General features: G+C 41.4%; 1 protein-coding gene and 1 non-coding gene across 5 annotated transcripts in view; both read right to left on the bottom strand.

Annotated features, from left to right (window-relative positions):
* Positions 1 to 505: 505 nt before the first annotated feature.
* trnam-cau (transfer RNA methionine (anticodon CAU)) lies at positions 506 to 577 on the bottom strand. The gene has a single exon. It is a non-coding gene; the product is annotated as a tRNA-Met (tRNA).
* A 1,313-nt stretch (positions 578 to 1,890) lies between these two features.
* phf21ab (PHD finger protein 21Ab) overlaps positions 1,891 to 19,406 on the bottom strand; it is a 34,557-nt gene continuing 17,041 nt past the window's right edge. For 2 of the 4 annotated variants that reach the window (XM_028035825.1, XM_028035842.1), the window contains 10 exons: positions 18,227 to 18,553; positions 17,479 to 17,658; positions 17,322 to 17,373; positions 17,153 to 17,232; positions 16,490 to 16,550; positions 12,392 to 12,498; positions 11,905 to 12,060; positions 10,329 to 10,404; positions 9,034 to 9,137; positions 1,891 to 8,752 (listed from right to left, as the gene is read on the bottom strand). In XM_028035825.1, the coding sequence (XP_027891626.1) occupies positions 8,096 to 8,752; positions 9,034 to 9,137; positions 10,329 to 10,404; positions 11,905 to 12,060; positions 12,392 to 12,498; positions 16,490 to 16,550; positions 17,153 to 17,232; positions 17,322 to 17,373; positions 17,479 to 17,658; positions 18,227 to 18,553 (1,800 nt within the window). In that variant the 3' untranslated portion in view covers positions 1,891 to 8,095. Of the gene's footprint in view, positions 8,753 to 9,033; positions 9,138 to 10,328; positions 10,405 to 11,904; positions 12,061 to 12,391; positions 12,499 to 12,608; positions 12,632 to 16,489; positions 16,551 to 17,152; positions 17,233 to 17,321; positions 17,374 to 17,478; positions 17,659 to 18,226; positions 18,554 to 19,406 lie in introns of all 4 variants that reach the window. The other 2 variants (XM_028035834.1, XM_028035850.1) reach the window with 2 other exon arrangements.

Genomic DNA, 19,406 nt, shown 5'->3' with positions numbered 1-19,406 from the left:
GTGACGTAACTTTAAGGACAAAGAAATGGTTTTTAACGTGGAAAATGTACAAATATTTAGTTATTAAAAATTAGGTTCAGAGAATTTATTTTTTTTTAATTATTAATTTTCGGGGATTGGTGAGCTTTCATCACGGAGATCATCTTCCAGACTGTTTACTTCCTCTTCAATGGCAGCGTAGGGAAGCTTACCTGGCCTGGCTCTGCCCACCTGCTGTCGTGATGCTTCTGTTTGCGGCCTCTTGCTACTTCTTGTTAGGGCCCAGTCTGGGGAATCAACATCACCTGCTGCGCTTGGACAACCTAAAAACCAGTATAGAGTAAATTGTAAAATGATAATATCGGCACTAAACTAGCTGCTAACAACATTAGCACTCACGCCTTTTCTGGGGACAACCAAGCTAGGCCGTAAAAATAATATCTTAAAAAGGCATTGTGTTTAATCTTCTACTCAGAAATTTAACCCTAAATTTTCCTACATGAAAAAAATAAATAAACTAAAATCATAGCAGAGGATGGTTTCGATCCATCGACCTCTGGGTTATGGGCCCAGCACGCTTCCGCTGCGCCACTCTGCTGCTGTGGTTCAATGGCAACATATCGCTATGTAATACTAGCACCCATGAAAATTCTCCCCCAAAAGTGTTTTTTGTTTGTAGTGTTACATCAACATGTTAGCGCCAGTTCAAATATTCAGCAGAGGACGAAAATACGCGCTATTATGAGACGCAACTTTTATTTCTATGTATGTTTTCATGCGTTTCCTGGCCCCGCCCACACATGACAGCATCTAGCATTCAGGTCGAAAGTGAAAAAAACATCCAGTATTAATGAGCTAAAGAAACATATTTAAACAAAATGCACTTAAGATTTCTAACGATTTCCTTTTCGATTTCTGTTTTATTAAAATAATGTTTTATTTTCTGATTTTCATTATAAACTGGCGGTTCTTAAATTTGGCCTCATTTCAAATTCCTCGTAACATTTATTCTTCAAACCTACACTAAACTTTATTGGAGTTTCAGTTTTATTTTTTAAATTAACCTTCATTTAATTAGGTAAGAATTCATTGAGCCCAAGAAAGGTCTATTTTAAAAGGGCCAATAGGTCAATTAAAATAAAACGGTAATTTTCATAAAGCAGAACAGTTGTGAACATAAAAGATAAAGTACAATAATTATAAACAATAAATGACAATAAAAATGGTTTCCCTGCTACATGTTTATGTAGTTTATTAGTATTTCTTATTCCACAGTTTTATTGAGTGTTAACTATTAAGGATTTTTTAAATAAACATTCATATTTGGTGTTTATTCTGCATTTATGCAGAACTGTTTGAGAACAAATTCACTTAATTTATTGTTCAATGCATAAAACACTGACAGAGACTAAGAGTTGTTTGGCTATATTTTTCTTTAACTAAGAGTACTAATGTCTCCTCATTAAGTTTAAATTACCATAGTCAATTTATTTTTCTTAATTCAGGCCTATAATCAAGGTAAGCATTACCTTAAGGGTAGATTGCAAATAAATAATTTCAGATGACTTTTTTGTTTTTCACAATTTATTTTAACAAAATGATAAAATAAATAAATACAAATTGATCAAATGCTCCTAATATCAACTCCTCCCCATGTTCCCTACAGTATTTCCTAAACACTGCATACAAAGAATTCATCACAGAAGAGGCTCAATACAGAGGTAAGAATCCCACCAGACCAGTCACAATGTCAGGCCAACAGAAGACACATCTGGAACAGAAGTCAAAAAAATAAACACATTCCTTTCCAAAATCATTATGAAAAAATACAAACAATTATACAAATATTCAGATTGTGTAATAACCAATTTACACATTATTCAGCACACCAGGTGAACTTTTTCTTTATTCTGATCGCTACAATGCATCTCACCGAATGGAAGATAGAAAAAGACTTCTTTTCATTTTTTAGATTCTTTTTTTTTTTTTTCCTATTTTTATTTTTTTGTAGTATTTTTCAGATTTTTTGCACTCAACACACCCCCGACGGACTCAGCTGTGGATGAGGTAAGAAGCTGCAGGTGTAGAGGATCCAGACAGAATAAATGGGTGGATAGATGGATGCTGAGCGGGAACAACAGGTGAATGACGTCATGAACCCACAGAATACTAGAAGGCCACAATCATGACTTGATCGCTTTAAAACCGAAAGATGAACGGCAAACCTCCTCCCCAGGACCCACGCCGAAGCCCCCCGAGCGTGTCCCACAAACCGTCGATGGACGACGCAGAAAACTCACACCCCGATGATATGCAGAGTTCTTTGGATATATTTGCTTCCAGACTTCAACTAAGGAGCATTTTAGATCTCAACGCCCCGTTTCCACGCAGCAACGGCAGTTAAACAAAAGCTAAGCTAAAAGGAGAGCCGAGATGGCGCCAAACTCTCGCTCCAGTCCGCCCCCCGGTGGTCACTCGCAGTACTGCAGCAGAATACCCCCCCTAATAAAAGCAAACCTCTCGGCACCGTCAGGAAAACCCACCCTGAATGGCTACCTGAATGTGTAAACACATGCACACGTTTGGCATCGAGATGCCAGAATGTTCAGAGAAAAACAGAAAAAAGGTGACTTAAGTTTCACATAAAAACATAAAAAAAACCGAAGCAATGCATAATAAAAAAGGTTGGTATAAAAACTTGCATAAGAAGGCATGTGCTGCACCACAGCGAGCACAGGTGATGCTGGCTGGGCCCAGGTTTGTTCAATGCGTTCCGCGTCATGTGACCTGATCCTGCAAACTCATCCCTCCTCCAAAATAAGAGACAGGAAGAAAGAGAGGGCGGGGGGCTTTTTCAAAATAAAACATAACCCATCTCTGCTCTGATAATACTGATCAAACTAAAAGTGCATGACAAACGGATCAGAGTGCGATCTCAGACTGCCCCTGCACAAACCCCACCCCCTCTGACCCAAAATCTGAACATTTCACCAGAAAATAAAATACATTTAAGGCAACTTCTAGGGATGAACAACAGAACACTATGTGGTCAAATCAAACGGGTTGGTATGAAGTGGCGAGCTTGCATCGACTCCTGGCAGCCTGCGGAGTAGGGCGCAGCTTCCTCTGGGGCAGGGCTATTGTGGACAGGGCTCGGTGTCAGGTGGGGAGCGATCCCGGAGAGTTTGTTAAGTTTTACGAGTCACAGTGCAAGTCAAGAGACAAATATTATCTGCTGTTTGAAGAAAGGCACTCAAAGGTACCTACTGTACAGAAGGGAAGGATCCAGAGACCTGATGACCAGTCGGATCTACGGGCCGGAATGAGAACCACGTCCACCCAATGGAGATTTACACAAGACAAGTGGGACCCAAAAGGAAGCGGGGACACTTGGGTTTCCTGTCTGGCTCATCCCCCGTCAGATCAGCTGAACTCTACAGGACACACCCAACACACACACCCTCCACACACACATATTTCTCTGGGGCGTTTGGAATGAAGGCAGTCTGTGCAGCTGATGGGAGAAAACCAGGTGCCATTGGGATATGCTGATTCACTCACAAGAGTCTGCATGATATGAATTTAAATAAAAACTAAGACGCCCGCAATAGATCACCACCCAAACAGGAGCTCACCCCTACCATCATGAGAGGAAACGGGTCTTTTCTAGGAGAGCAGAAATCCAAGAAGTGTTAGGATATTTGTCTGTTGAGCTTAGTGGTGGGGTTTCTAGAGACTCGCTTTCATTGAGCGGTATGGTATTGCTCAGTACGGTCCAATATGCTATTTTGTTGTCTGGTTTATTCATGAGGGAGAGCATTTCCAACACCAACACTGGACTCTCACTGGGCAGAGGAAGTTAAACCCAAATGCCCAAAGTTGAGAACTAGTATGTCTCAAGCAATAATGTTTTTCTGTCCCCCAATCAATGGACTGTATGACACCAGTAACTCCACCATAACAGTGCCATTGTCCCATATACCTACAACTGAAGGGAGTCCAGGAATGGTGCAGTACAGACTGATTCTATGGGCCGCTTTTTCATTGGAAACCGACAAAAAGCATACCAAACTGCACTGCTCTGTTGAAACGAGGCATAACTCCAGTCCTCAACTTCAGATGCATCACTTCTCCAAGACACCAGAATCAAACAAATGGCCTGTTACTAGTCCTTTGCAGTACTTCACAACTAGCTAAGAAAGTAATTCAGGTGTGTTAGAGAAGAGAGGCCTCTTTTGCCTTGTTTGCACTGAGGCATGATCCAGTATATTCAAGAGCGTTCCCTCCACAAGTCGGACACTCACCAGACAAGTGGGGTCAAACCCAAACGTCTAATGCTGCCTCATACAAGTGCAACAACAAATGTGATTTGCTAGTATTTCTCGTGTCCCCCAAACAATGGACTGTGTTGTGAAACACCAATAGCTCCAGCCTAACTGACCTATAGATGTACAATTGAAGAATGCCTAGGGATGGTGCAGTATGGGTTGTTGTATGGGCTGCTTTTACTACAGAAACATTAAAAAAATAGTACATTGAACTGCACCAACCATACCGCTCAGTGGAAAAGAGGCATATATCTATTCATCAAATACTACTTTTGATGCATTCCTGCTCCAAGACACCAGAATCAAACAAATGACTCATTACCAGGCCTCTGCAGTTTTTTATGACAAGCTAAGTAGGTAATTCCTTAGCTTGTTATAAGTGACAAGCTAAGGAAATGTCACTTATAACAATTTCTTAGCTAAGGAATTAGCTTGTCCTTAGTGGACAATATCCAACAGGGATTCTTCTTGTTGGAGCAGAGAAGCATCTTTTTGCCTCATTTCGACTGAGAGGTACATATTAGGTCTGTATGATACTCTACTGTACAGTCCGGCATTCTCAAGGGAGTGTTTCCATTGCCAGTTGGACTCTCATTGGGCAGGCAGGGTTAAACCTAAACACAATATTGCAATGAAACAACAAATATAACTTATTAGTATGTCTCATGCTTATCTCATATCCTCCAAATGGACTGTGGTGTGACACAAGTATCTCTGCTCTAACTGTACTATTGTCCCATAGAAGTACAACTGAAGGGAGCCCAGGAAGGCTGTGGTACAGGTCTGTTCAAACAGACCAAATAGTGTCCAGAACAGCACCACTCAGTAGAAATAAGGCATATCTCCAGTCCTCAAGTTCGACTTTAGATGCATCCCTGCTCCAAGATACCAGAATCAAACAAATGCCTCATTATCTCAAGGTACAAAGTACCGTAGCAGTACTTTATGACAAGGTAAGGAGGTAATTCAGGCGTGTTGGAGCAGGGCTGGATCTAAAAGTTACAGCAGGACGGTAGCTCTTGAGGACTTGAGTTGGCGATATATACTTCTGGACTGATTTTGTGTAACAAAAGGAATTTTCAGAGGGAATTCTCCTTAAAAATGTCTGAAACATTTCCTCACATTCAGGAAGGAGTGAGCACGTCAGAGAACCAAAGGAACCCCAAGTAAAACTAAAGTTTCCAGCATTAATGGCAGCAACTTTAATCTCTATTCACCTTGTCAATGTTCCGATCAATTGCTCCGATAACCATCGGCTTCGTGTTCCGGCTCCAAGCCAGACTCAGTGGGACAAACTCCTAATTGGACTCCAGCCTCAGGGTCATACCGAGGGGACATGTTGGCAATGTAAGGGGAAATCACACGACAATGAAGAGATGCATACTCTGTTTAACTCCACGGGAACGTACAAAAAGCTCTTCAGCACTTCTTTGTAATGCAGCAAGCTTGTGCTTTAATCTCAGGAATTGTGTTGTCGTCCTTTAACCTCCAACAGATCTCCCCGTTTTTCCGGACTGGAACACGTCCTGCTGTGGTCATTGTTCCCAACGCTCTCCTGTCTCGGCCGGGACTTTGCATCTGAATCTTTCCAATGATTTGATCTTCGAGGACAGTAAGAGGACGAGTCCCTGCTGAATTTGGAAACAACATCAGGATTTTGGCAGTTCAGGATTCAAACGATCACCACCGCCCAGCGGCGGCAGCGGCGATGATGACGACGATGGCAATGATGATGATGATGATGCCAGTCCAGCAGGTTCAGGAACAGAAAGCACTTATTCTGGAGACTAGGAAGACCTGAATATCTTTTCCTATAAAAAACAAACAGCCCAGATAGAGTTTGTGTGTGTTGATGTTGCAATATTGCAAATTCACATTTAGTGCTCACAGTTGACACACACATACACACACGCACTCACACACACGACTCACGAATGAAAACTCAATCACTACACTGACCGACACCACTGAGAACATCTGTTAGGCTACCGCTCCTGTTCGTCCTCATCTCGGGACCAAATCGGGGTTCAACCCGGTGTCCATCAGGGAACATCTGTAATCTCCCACAGGGCTGCACCCTCTTCACTGGGAGACCCTGGTACAAAACCTAGGACTGCAAGGAAGGTGATGATGGTGGGCGACAGGGTCAACCGACGGAGTTGGACTATTTTTGGATTAATTTAAAGTCTCAAAGGCTTCAGCATGACTCAAAGGAACTTTGCGACTCAGTGCGAGTTCACTCTTAAAGGAAACCCAGTTCTGGACCTACATTAGACCTTTCTTCACTGGTTGGTGGGACCTTTGGGGACCCTGAAATGTTCTCTGAACTGTTTGACAAGGTGAAATCCCCTATAAAGAGGAAGTAACTCAACAAACTGAGCTCAAGTCAAAACTTAAACTGAAGATAAAAGTTTGGAAATATATGGTTTGGACTTCCTGCACCAGAGACACATGAGAGCTTTTCCATAATGTCCTGGGGATCAAAACTAGCAAATTTAAATTACTGGCAGGCCACAAAATTAAATATATTTAAAATACAAAAATTTTATTATAGCAATTTCTTTTAGTTTTACTTACTAAAAATAAATAACATTTTAATTAAATCTATATAATATTAAAAAAACAAAACATAAAATAGGTTTTGGACCAGTTTCTTATTAAAAGAAGAACTGACAAATGGCAATTTCTTTGGCTCATCAATTGTTTTCTATTCTGTTAGCCAAATTTTTTTACCATTCTTGACTTGAAGTCAAGGGGCAGACAAAATAATTTCAAGAGCCAGAAATGGTACCCTGGCCACACTTTGGACACCCTTGAGTTAAATTTATCCAATAACTCAAGGGTTATTGGATTAAGGCGTTTAACTTCGGTTTTTTAATTTATGATTAGTCGCAACACTTTTCTATAGATCTACAAAAGGCTGGAGTGGCCTCATGTGTTTAACTCATTTTGTTTCTTTTCATATAAAACCAAAAAAAATGTAAATGTTTGCAACTCCTCCTGAACTAAAGGGTTTGTCATAACTTTTCATCCAATCAAATTTAAACTGAGCTGATGCAGGACATGGGCAGAGTCTAAAGAAAAGTGGGCGGAGTCTGACCAAAAGTGAAAAGAGTCTAACCAAAAGTGGGCGGAGTCTGACCAAAAGAGGGCGGGACCTGGTGAGAGCAGACTGGGCAAGTAATGGGTGACAAACCTCAAGTTTTGAAAACACACTTCATGGTCACATTTGCCTCATCAATTTTGTTTTGTGATGACAGCTTGAATCAAATTGAAGCCTTTGGGTTAGGACAGATCGGTCCTGATTGGGTTCTGGTTTGGTTTCAGGTGAGGAAATTAATTGAGAACTCGGACTGTGGAGCGCCGTTCCCGTCAGGGTCAACGGGACGAGGACGCAAACAGGTTCTCTTTTCAGTACACAAACGTTTACAACACTGCTTCTTGGACCAGCTCCCCCCGACAGATGTTTGGTTCCATGTTCTGGGTTCTCCTTGGAGCCGTCAACAGAACACAGGGGCCACTGTAACAGGCACACACCGGTGTGATGATGAAGAAAATCTTCCTTTGAGTGTTCCCTCCATGACGTCTATCACTAATTGGCATGATGACCCGGGTCTTCCCAGAGTCATGTGACTTGGGCTGTACATCTACCATTGACACAGTCTGACAATACAATGCAAACAAACAACATTTATACAGATTGGCAACTTCAGGGCACCGTGCGGTGCAAGCAAAGGTCTTTTTTTTAATATATATGTTTGACTTCCTGCAGCCACAGGGACGCAGTGTTACTTTTTATCGTCCAAACTGCTAAGCAGAGCTGGCAAAGAATGCTGGGAGGGTTCTGAGGTTTTGCTGTTGTTGCTGCCGTCGCTGAGCTCCTCCTGCTTCTTCTCCACCGCCGTCTCTGCAGGGTTCACGGCAGATATCTTGTTCTCAGCGGCGGCGGGGCTGTGGGCGGGGCATGGCGGCAGCTCCGTCGTACCGTTGGTGGTGGCCACCTTTGCAGGAGCCGCAGGAGCTGCCTCAGTCTCAGGCTGAACCTCGACACAAGGAGTGGTCTCTGTGTGACCCCCTAACCCCGGCGCAACCCCTGCCCCAGCAGCAGGGCAGTTAGTCAGCACTGTGCTGTTGCCGTCTCCTCCTCCTCCTCCGCCTTCTCCCCCTGCTGCTGCTGCTCCTTCTGTCTGCTGCTCCTCCTGTTTGCTGTTGACCAGAGAGCTGCTCACCACCGGCTTCCCCGCCGCGCCAAGTTCAGCTGCAGCTCCGGAGCTGACAACGATCCGAGCACTGTCCTGCACCCGGACGTCCTTTCCCTCCGTTTCCGCCAGGGCCTGGTTGAAGTTGAAGGCTTGGATGAGGCGAATGAGATGCTTGACTTTGTCCAGGGAAAGCTGCATTTCCTTCTGACGAGCCAGGATGGTGTTTTTGGTCTCCATGCACTTCTGCAGAAAGAAGCAGCAGCATCAGATCAGACAGGCAAAAATTTGTTGACAAAATTAAGAGGAAATGTAGCAGAAATGTATCATCATAGGATATTATCACCTCTATAAAACAAGGAGTTTTAGTGACTAGTACAAATTCCACTAACAGATTTTTTTCCCCACATATGAGAAAAATGTCTTATAAGTGCAAGTGATACTAGAATACATTTTTTCACTTATATTCAAGAATTGTTGACTTAAAAGAAGCTTATATATCTTGTTGAAAAGTGGATGTTTCTCACCGTTATGGAGTTACTGAGCTGCTTGACTCTCTGTTCCAGCTGCTCGCGCTCCAGTTTCAGCTCCGAGCTCCACTTCATCAGCTTCTGCTTCTCCTCTTCTTTAGCTGAAACACAGAACAGTCTTAGCAGTTTAGCAACAGTTAAGCAAATAAAAATAATTTTAATAATTGCAACTTGTGTAAAATGAGAAATTTAGTCAGATTTAACTTCAGACAATGACAAAAAAAATGTGTCTGTGACCAGTTATGATTCCTTGAACAAGTTAGGATAGGTTGATAAGCTACACAAAACATGTCCATTACATTTTTTGCACAAAATCATTCTTAAGATTTTAGTCTGCTCAGTTCTATCTCGGCTGTTTTAGGGCCTTTGCCAGTTTAAATTCAAATTCAAGCTGCTGCTGGCCAACTCAACACTTACAATCGCACATTAAACTGGCTACAAACAAATGTGCAAGTATACAACCGCACATCTTTGAAAAGCAGAAGTGGAGCCTCCTGCAAAAGCAACAAGAATGCTGCAATTAGTTTCTGGATGCTAGGTAGGGCTGCACCGAGCCACTTTGTTCACTTCCGATATCGATACAGATATTTGAGGTTCAATATTGGTCGATTCTGATCCGAGACAGAAAAAAAAACATCAGTGCTGAATTGACTTAAAATTTTTCTTTTTTAAAAAACAGGTAAAAATGTATTAAATTACAAATTTATTTGATAACTTTGCACTAGTATAGCACTTAAATACACCAAGCTTGATCAAACATGTAAAAACAACAGAACTCGGTTCCGTCAACTAGGAGTATAACAGCCTATCAACAACAAAACTAGCTGGTGAAACGTGCTGGAATTCTGCTTGGGTTGCTAGGTAACCGACCTGGGCTAGGTTAGGGTTGCTAGGTAACAGGCGTAGTGCCCCTGGAATGCGACTAATGAAACTGGTCATTTTGCAGACACCAAAAAACACTAACTTATTGCCAAAAAACAGCTAGGATTTAATTTTTTTTAAGCGCTTGTTCCGTTTCTAGCACCATTTGAAACACAAACAGAAATACAAAAAACCTCCAAAATGTGAATTTTGCACAACAGGACCAATTTAAATATCTGGTTTCAACTGTAAATAACGCTTTACAAATTTAAACTTTTACTCAAAAGGTTACACTGCACTTTATTACAAAACTTAGTTTGAATATCAAGCACTTTCAATGACTTTAAACAGAAACCAAGCACTTTCCAAACTTGAAATTCAAGCATTTTTGAGGATTTCAGGCCCCCGGAGGAACCCTGAGGAAGACTCACCTTCTTTGTATGCGATGTAGGAATGAACGATAGCCAGGGTGCCGGGCCAGGGAATGGCTTCTTCTTTTTTCAGGATCTGAGGGGAGAAGCTCAGGGGTGTTACAAAGGCTGAGACCGAGAACAGATTTAAAGAGTCGAGGTTAGCCTCCACGCTGCGTGGGACTGACGGGGAACGGGTGATGGAGTGGATGGACGTGAGATGTCAACCTCAACTGACACAATGAATGAGACATAAGCACAAAAAAAAAACCAGTACTGCATCATGTGTGTGCTTACAAAGTACTGAACAGTCCTAAAGCTGAAACAGCGTTTAATATTACAGCTAACCATTTTTTTTGTTAGCAATTAATCTATTGATTATTTTTGATGATTAATTGGATAAAAAAAACTGGCACATTCTGCAGAAATGTCATTTAAGCCTTTTTTATGCATTAGACTATATTTAAAAATTGCAGATAAACATTTTTTAAAATAAGAAAACAAACATTTTATTGCTCAAAATGCAACAACATAGCATTCCTACAGCGGATGCTTGATCATTTGTAGCAAAGGATGTATCTGCAGCTAAAATATACTTTTAAAATCAAAATATGGAGCGCTCAGACCTTTCTGCATGACTCATCAACAAAGTGTTGATTAAAAGACTTTTTCTTTTAATCTACTGACTAATACTTGGATAGCAAAAAGTTATTAAAGGGGCAGTATTATGTATTTTCCTAACACATTGTGGCATATTATAGCAAATCAAGTAACTATTTTAACTTTGGTTGTTGCTGTATATATAACTGCTGTATATATCAAATATGACTTAAAAAATTTGACTTTGTAATTTAAACGCCTTAGATGTTGGATTCTGTCTCTTTAAAAACTCAGGATCTTTCAGGAAGACAACCCGTTAACAACATTCTTACCCGGGCTGCATTGAGAAGTAGGTCATGTAATGAACCCAGCAGGTGTTTGTTAATTGCTGTTGGCTAGTCTGAAGGAACTGAGGGGGGAGTCACAGAGAAAGGGCTGTTCTGTGAGGTGGAAGCTTGGAAACTGCAGCTTTAAGGAGGAGCTGCACCTTAAGGGCGGAGCTAGGTCCACTCAGGTGTTTTGAACATCTGAATGGTTGCCATGGAGATTGAAGGACTTCTCAAACATGCATGAAAGATTCAAAGCAACACTCCAGGTATGTTTTTGATAGGGGAGGATAACATTATAACATGATGTAAAGCTCAAAAAAATAAATCTGACATAATTCTGTCCCTTTAATAAAATATTTTTCCACAAACTTTTAACTGGGTGAAGCTAAAACTATGCAAATTAAGTTTTGGGTAGATCAGTATGTCATCTTAAATACAAAATGTATATATTTTTATACAGTTTTGGCTAAATTACTGCTCTGACTGTATAGCAAATGGCCTTTTTTTGAGTCTGTAAACTCCAGTTAATGATTAATCGATTACTAAATTATTTGATGATTATTTCAATAATCGATTAATCATGATTAATCCAATTAATCGTTTCAGCCCTGACAACAGCACAGCTAACGCTCCCCTGACCCTGGATCAGTCTCTGCTGCTGCGGTTACCTGGTCTTGGCATTTTGGACAGATCCACATGCCTTTAGGAATGGTTTTCAGGGGTGGATCCAGGCAGTCCAGGTGATAAACACGAGAACACGTGTCGCACATGAGCAACTGGCCACTGCGTCTGCACACAGTGCAGAAATCCTCGTGGATGTCTCCCTGCGAGGAAGAATTGGACCAAATCAGTTTCCGTAAGAGCCCCACCCACCCTGCATGGAGAGGCGGGGCGAGGCAGGGCAAAGGGAAGGGGGCGGGACCGTGATCTGGTTTAGTTTACAGCTGGTCTCGTTTAGAGCTCTGATGGATGTGTGTGTGTCTGTTAGGATGTGTGTGTTATTCATGGACTCTGTTCACTTTGTAAGGCTGAATGACAGGAAGTGATGGCTCATGGTTACCACATGGACAACAAAGTGATGGCGGTGTGTGTGAATGGGCGACAGCGGGGCTGCGTGTGACGGGGGCGTCCGCCGTCTCCCCCATCGTTACTTACGTCCCCAGAGCCGGGGCTGGGCAGGGGGAGGGGACGGACGGGGCTGGAGGGGGAGGTCGGGGTGAGGCTGCCCAGCTCCGGGACGCTGCTGAATTTGGGTGGGCGACCTGGGTGGAATGAGACAGACGACAAAGACGGAAAAACAAAACAAAACAAAAAAAAAGAAAGATGGAGAGGGGGGAGAAGACAAAAAAAACAGAGCGTCTGTATGACATACCTTGGAAAGGGAGTCTTCGTTGGCTAGCATGAATCAGGGAGCAGTGAGGAAGAGGAGTCAGAAGCACAGACAGCAGTGTTAGTGAACGACACCAGCTCCATGCAGGCTACAGACAGGCCAACACACCTGCTCAGGTAACACCTCTCAACCAAACTCACGCCCTATTTGTCTTTAACTTCAGCTACGTTCAAACTGCAGGAAAATGCTACCAAAATCCATCCGTTTCATGGCACCAATCCACTTTTTTCACTTCCGATACCGATATCTGAGGTTTAGCATCAGCCGATGCCACACCAATATATAAAAAAAAACAGCGCTGAATTACCTTAAAATGTTTTGTTTTTTTGGGGTTTTTTTTTAAACACAGGCATAAGTGTACTAAATTACAAATTTATTTGATAACTCTGTATCAGTACACCAAACTTAAATACACCAATAACTTCACAAGCTTGGTGAAACATGTAAAAACAACATATTTAACTTGTTCAGTCAGAGCAATTAGGAGAACAACAGCCAATATAAAATAAATAAAGAAACTGACTAAAACAATAGGTCAACTACCTGCTCAAACATGTAAAAATAAACTACAACAGACCATTTGTCAAGTTGTTCTGTTTAGAAAGTGCAATTCTAAATATAATCTAAAATAAACAATAAAGCATGACGTCGCTCAGAGCACAATGCATAGAATTAGACCAAATAGATCTTCACTTATAGACACATTGTCACCAATACCAGATTAAGACTTTTTTTAATAACGTCCGATACCGATATCTATATCGGATCAGTGTGTCTCTAGTCTGAACTAGGGTGGTGATATGTACTTTATCACAATATTTTTGGTACTATTGCGATACAGTCATACATCTATCTAAAAAAGAACTTGTTTGTTCTTTTTAATAAGAACTGTAATTCTATTAAAAAGGAACTAACAGTTCTTTTTAGGTAACTATAACTATGTGGCATTGTAGCCACACAAACACAAATACTGCTCTTGAAAAACATTTCCATTTGCAGTACGCTTCTTTAGGACATCAACCGCATAAAGAAGTCTGATTATATCACTAAACTGCATCTAATAACATTTTTGAATTGACTGATATTTAGTGAAACAAAGTGGAGAAAATAGCAAAAATAAAATTTCTGATCATAGGCTACCGTCACTTTGGTTTTCATTTATCCACCACCAATAACTGAAATTTATCATTGCAAAAATAAATAAGAATTCTCATGACCAGAATAAATGCCCATCCATTAATCAGACTGGGTCTGGCTATAGTCTAGAATAGATCCAGAACTCACTGTAAGGTTACAGACAGATCAGTGAGTAAGTATTTGCCCCCCACTGCAGGGTTCTTCTGCTTTTACTCGTTTGTTACACTTGTTTCAGAGCAAACAAGTTCTATAATCAAGTTAAAATCAAACTAATCTGGTCAATAATCACATTTTTTTTGTTCGGTTTCACAGGCCTCACTACTGCCAGAACAGCATAATTCAAAAATGACTTGAACAGAACATACACTTGTCTTTTCCAGCAGCCATTATATAGTGGTGAAACTAGTTGACCACAAATGCTGGAGTTCCATTTCGGTTGCTAGGTAACAAGGCTGGGCTTGGCCGGGGTTGCTAGGTGCCCCTTGAATGCGACTTATCTGGAAGTTTTTAAAATGGGTCATTTTCCAAAATATTAATTTTTGCCAAAAATGATTTTAAAAAAGTGCTAGGTTTGCTTCTACAAGCAGTAGAGATGCAAATTTAAGTACAAAAATGTACAAAATATGAGTTTGTATTATATGTTGTATTATATATATACATTATATTTGTACATATGAATTTAAATAAATAAATTCAAGTCCAGTTCTGAACAGTTAAAAAGAAAAAAGGATTAGCAAAAAAGAATGTTTGTTTTTGTTTCGTATTCTCCTCTTCTTCTATTTTTCTTCATATTCAAGGCTACAACGCGTTGGGAATGCAGATAGTGTGAGAACATGTGAATTATTGAACCCTGCGAGCTGAATATGACTGAAAATACGGCGCAGTGTACGCCCAGCTTCAGATTTCATTAACCCGCCACTGAACCTGCCTTGATTGGCAAATAAATAGCGACATCCATTATCATCAGGCCATGAACCAATGACAGTGGAGACTTAACAAGGCTGAAAGTTAAAAGACAAACAGGAAGTGAAGTAAATGAAACCAGGAGAGTCTGACCATCGCCTCACCTCCCCATCAAGCGTGTCAGAACCTCAGCTGTAGGTGAAGCTGACGTTCTGAGGGCACAAATGTGACCTGAGATTCAATTAAAGGTGCGTTAGCATCTAGCTCCGAGTTAAAACGACAACATTCATCCGTTTATTAAGTTTAAAATGGTTCCTGTTAAACCAGTATAGTCCCCCAGTCGAAGACCAGTGAGATGTTACACCAGCAGCTGCCTGTTAGTCGTGTTACAGCAGGAACATGACTCTCAGAAACAGACACCTTTTTCTTCTTATTATTAAAATTAGACATTAGTACTGCCTTCAGGTCCCAGGATGCATTTCTGTTAAAAGGTTAAACTGGATTTATGGATGTTTATCAAAGAGCTCCAGAAACCAGTCTGAACCCACCACAGCGAGCCACTCAAGCGGGAACCATTAGTCCACCACCACCATAGCTAAGCTTTGCTGGTTGCTGGGAGACTAAAGAAAGGGAGGAGCTTCTTATGGAAAGACTTTTAGGATTTAATTTGTACTTCACTTGGTATTTATAAAGTATAGTGCCATTAGGTGTTAATAAAATACCCTGGTGATGTGCAATTACCCTCAAATTTCCTCCCATCCATTTAGTGAAGAGTTTATTGAGACGTTCCAAACCGAGAACCAATGGTAGGCACATTTCCGCTAACATTGTAGCTAATTTCTTTGATTTTGCTTTTGAGTTTTTGCCAACTTTGAAAACGGTTAGCACACACAAACTTTCTCCATTTATACCCAACTTCATTTAAACCATTTTCCATTTAAATCCTAACTCCATTTATTCAACACGTGCTAAAGAGTTAAAGGTTTGGTTATCGACTTAATTAAATGGACATTAATATTTATGCTCTTATTTTGAAGTGGGATCAAATTTTTACCCAACAGTTCCATTTCCGAAGCACTTCAGCGTTAGCTTCGGCTAAGTATCGTGTTAGTATAAGAAGAATTTATTCATCCCAGCAGGGAAATTATTTTATTTTTTTTTAAGAAGAAGAAGAATAGCGCAGCACTAATGTTTATGATTAGTGATTTAGGGTTAACACAACTAACTTTTTAATTAGCATTACCCAATAAAACCATTATAGACCAAATGGCTGTTTTTGATTAGCTTGCATGTACCTATTGAACAGTATTAGAGTACTGTTCAATACTATTTTAACTATTCAATTGAACCACCTCATCAAAGTGGTTTTATAAATTTGTGGACAGCAGGCTGAAGATGTTACAACACCTACATCTTCTAACATTTTCAGATTTTTAACCAAAATTTAAAAAATGAGCTTTGAAGTTCTGATTCCAGATGATTGTGTATATTTTTTTTATTACGAAACTACTTTCTAAGCTCCCAGTTCTCTCCCTGACTATTCATGTGTGCATCTGACTGCACGCCTCAAAGAACACGTATGTGAACATGTTTGGATTCAACTGAACGTCGTTTAAAGCCGCAGACACACAAGGAGACCAAAGTCCGACTTCGCTGAGGTTGTTCATGGAAGCGCTCTGACAAACGAGCAGAAATCCGCCTGACGGAAGCGACAGGAAGCAGTAGAGGAAAGGAGGAGGAGTTGCACAGCGTGTTAATAAATCTAGTCTCTACAGACTGGAACTGGTTTGGACTGGGAGTCGGTCTCTGAGTTTCATACAGACCTCTCTTCCTGGTCCCCTGGTGCAGAGGGCTGTTCAGGTAACTCACTGCACTCTTTTTCCTCTGAAACATAAACAGAACAACTGGATCAACAACAGAAAAAAAGTCTGATTTTATCGGAGTTTAGTTCGGTCCAAACTAAACTCTGAGAATCTGCAGGTTAACTCGGCATGAGAGCTGCTGATCTGGTCCTCAAACTCATTCAGCGGTCCCTCCAGGAAGTTATGGTGTTGCATTTGCAACTAAAAATGCAAATTCAGTCATCATTCGCAAATTATTTATATACTTGCAATTTAAAGCACTCATCGCAACTTTTCCGCAAATGCTCTCTGCATTTCCTTCTTCTCTGATCAATCACTGCAACTCACTTGAATTTTTATCAATCCCCTTCCTTTTAATTTAACTTCCTGTTTCATGACATGTTTTGAAAGTCAAACCTGCAAGATGAAAGCATGTGGGATGCAAAACGGTAATGTTCGAAAATCATTCTGTGATGTTTTGTCAGATTTGCTTATTCTTTGTATATAGCCATGGTGTAATTGCCCAATAAGGAATCATTGTTGTGCATTTTGATAAATCAGTAATTTTAGACTGCAACAATCACAAAACCATAATATCCAGGAGGGACTGATTAAAATAAACCTGTGTGCTCAAATCGACGTTACCTCGGGCTCGAACACGGCTCCGCTATACACCGGGTTGGCCGTCGTTCTCCTCTTCCTCTCCTGCCTTTTGCTCTGGATCTCTGCAAGGACAGAAACCAAAAGTTTCAGAGCCGAAAACGTTTGCTTTGCAGCAGCTTTTGGACCAGCAGCTGCCCGGAGTACCGCTCACCTTCCAGGTGGTCGTGTGTGACGAGGCCCAGAGACACCATGAAGGCCAGTTTCTGAAAGAGGAAGAGCGGCTTTATAAACAGCACATGGAGAAGTTCAAATCATATTTGGATAAACTAAGAGAAAGCTTTCAATATGAAGAGTTCTGCTGGTCTCACCTCGGGGTTCTCCTCCTTTTTGGGTCGAGGGGGTGGAGAGAGAGACGGGGTGGAGGAGGACGGCAGGCTGACCGCAGCTTTCTGTTCTGCTGTTTCCAGTTTAACAGTCTGCTGAGAGGATGATGAGGAGGAGGAGGAGGAAGGTGACGACAGCAGGTTAAGGTTTGGAGAGATGAAGAGCTGCAGGAGGATAACCAGGACCCATGAGAAATTACATGGTGTTTGAAATAAAACCCAGATAGTTCATATAGTTTACAGATAGCTCCCAGACTGCACCAATGGCTGCGTTTCCATTCAACATACAACTGTGCAAATTGGAATTCTGAAAATAAATCTGCTTAAAGCTGCAGTATGTAGCTTTATATAACAAAATATTTTTTACATATTTGTTGAAACCGTCAGTGTGTTGTGACAGTTTGATTTGAGATGGTCTGAAAAAATGAGCTGCTAACTACAAACAACCAATTAGAGCCAGAGGGAGGGTCTTAGAGATGTCAATCACCCTCTGTGTGGCGCTGCTCATACCACGTTGGGCAGAGTACCCAAAAATTGTACTCAGGTAAAAGTAGCATTACTTCAACATATTTTTAGTCAAGTAAAAGTAAAGAGTAGCTGTCCAACAAATAACTTTTGAGAAATTAGAATTTTGAAATTGTGCTTTTTCTAGATTAGTAAAGTTTTGTGCAGGTTTGTAATGGAGACGCAGCTACTGTGAAGTGACACTCTGATAGCGGTCATGGACTCTTACCTTGGGTTCAGCGATCAGGCTGCTGATCTGGATGGGTGGGGCTGGAGGCGGGGGAACAGGGAGAGAGGCGGGGCTTGCAAGTCGCGTGGGCGTGGCAGTGACGGGCGTGGTGATGACGATGCCGGTCAGCGGGGCGGCGCCCGTCTTGCCGCACGGCTGCCCGTTGACGATGCGGACCTGGTGGATGGGCGCGGCCGAGGGCAGCGAGGTCGCCAGCTTGGTGGCCAGCATGACGGGCCTCTGGAGCAGCTGGGGGGCCGCCATCATTGGCGGGGGAGGGGCCGGGGCGATGGGGACGTTGGTGGGCATGGCCAGCCTCGGCCTGACCTGTTGACGACAAACAACCAGTCAGGAAACGGGCGTGTGGAAATCAGACACGGCTGGGTAACGACTCGGAGATCTTAAGGCTGACTGGTGTTCCTGAAACCAACTTCCACAGGCTCCCAGGACGCCGAGTATTCCCAAGTATTCCTGTTTTCCAACATGTTCTGTTCTAATCATTCTCTCCATCAGTGTTAAAGCTCCATTTGTTCCGTGTTTGATATCTTCAGTTACGCTTCCTTCACGTCTTCAGCTGGGTATGTATTATATCACCGTGGTAACAGAAATGTTCAAGACTCAATAAAGGCTAATCTAGGACTGGGTAACAAATCAATTTTTGGTTTTTGGAGATTACATTTTTCCAAAATCGGGATTTTTTTTTTTAAACAATGAATTCCTTGGGTTTCAAAAGTTCAGTGATGTCAGCACACCCATCTTGTTTCGTGTTTTACCACTTCCACTTATTTGGACTTTGAATTTAGGTCAACTCTACGACAAGATATAAGGGTCAGGCAAACATTTTTAATTTTGAGAATACAGTCATAATGTTGCTAGAGTACAGTGGTCATATTAGAAGAATAAAAGTTGCTATTTTATGAGAACTCCAACAGGCAAAAAAAAATTAATATAAAGAATATTGAGCATCTTGTAGTTATGTTTTATGCCATCTGTTTCACATACAAGGAAATACTTCACTTTCTAACAAATCAGCATAAAATTATTAATAGCAAAGCTTTAAAATGAATGAGCAACAAGTAAATTTTTAGTCCACATCGCCCAGCTCTAGGTTGATCACTACAACCAGGTTGTGCTGCTTGTCTCTATCATTACGCCTCCTGGTCTCTGCAGTGGCTGCTGC

This window comes from Xiphophorus couchianus, chromosome 2 (genome assembly GCF_001444195.1).
Source record: "Xiphophorus couchianus chromosome 2, X_couchianus-1.0, whole genome shotgun sequence".
Lineage (NCBI taxonomy): Eukaryota > Metazoa > Chordata > Actinopteri > Cyprinodontiformes > Poeciliidae > Xiphophorus > Xiphophorus couchianus.
The sequence above is the reverse complement of the archived record's forward strand: the minus strand, read 5'-3'. Positions and strand labels throughout refer to the sequence as shown.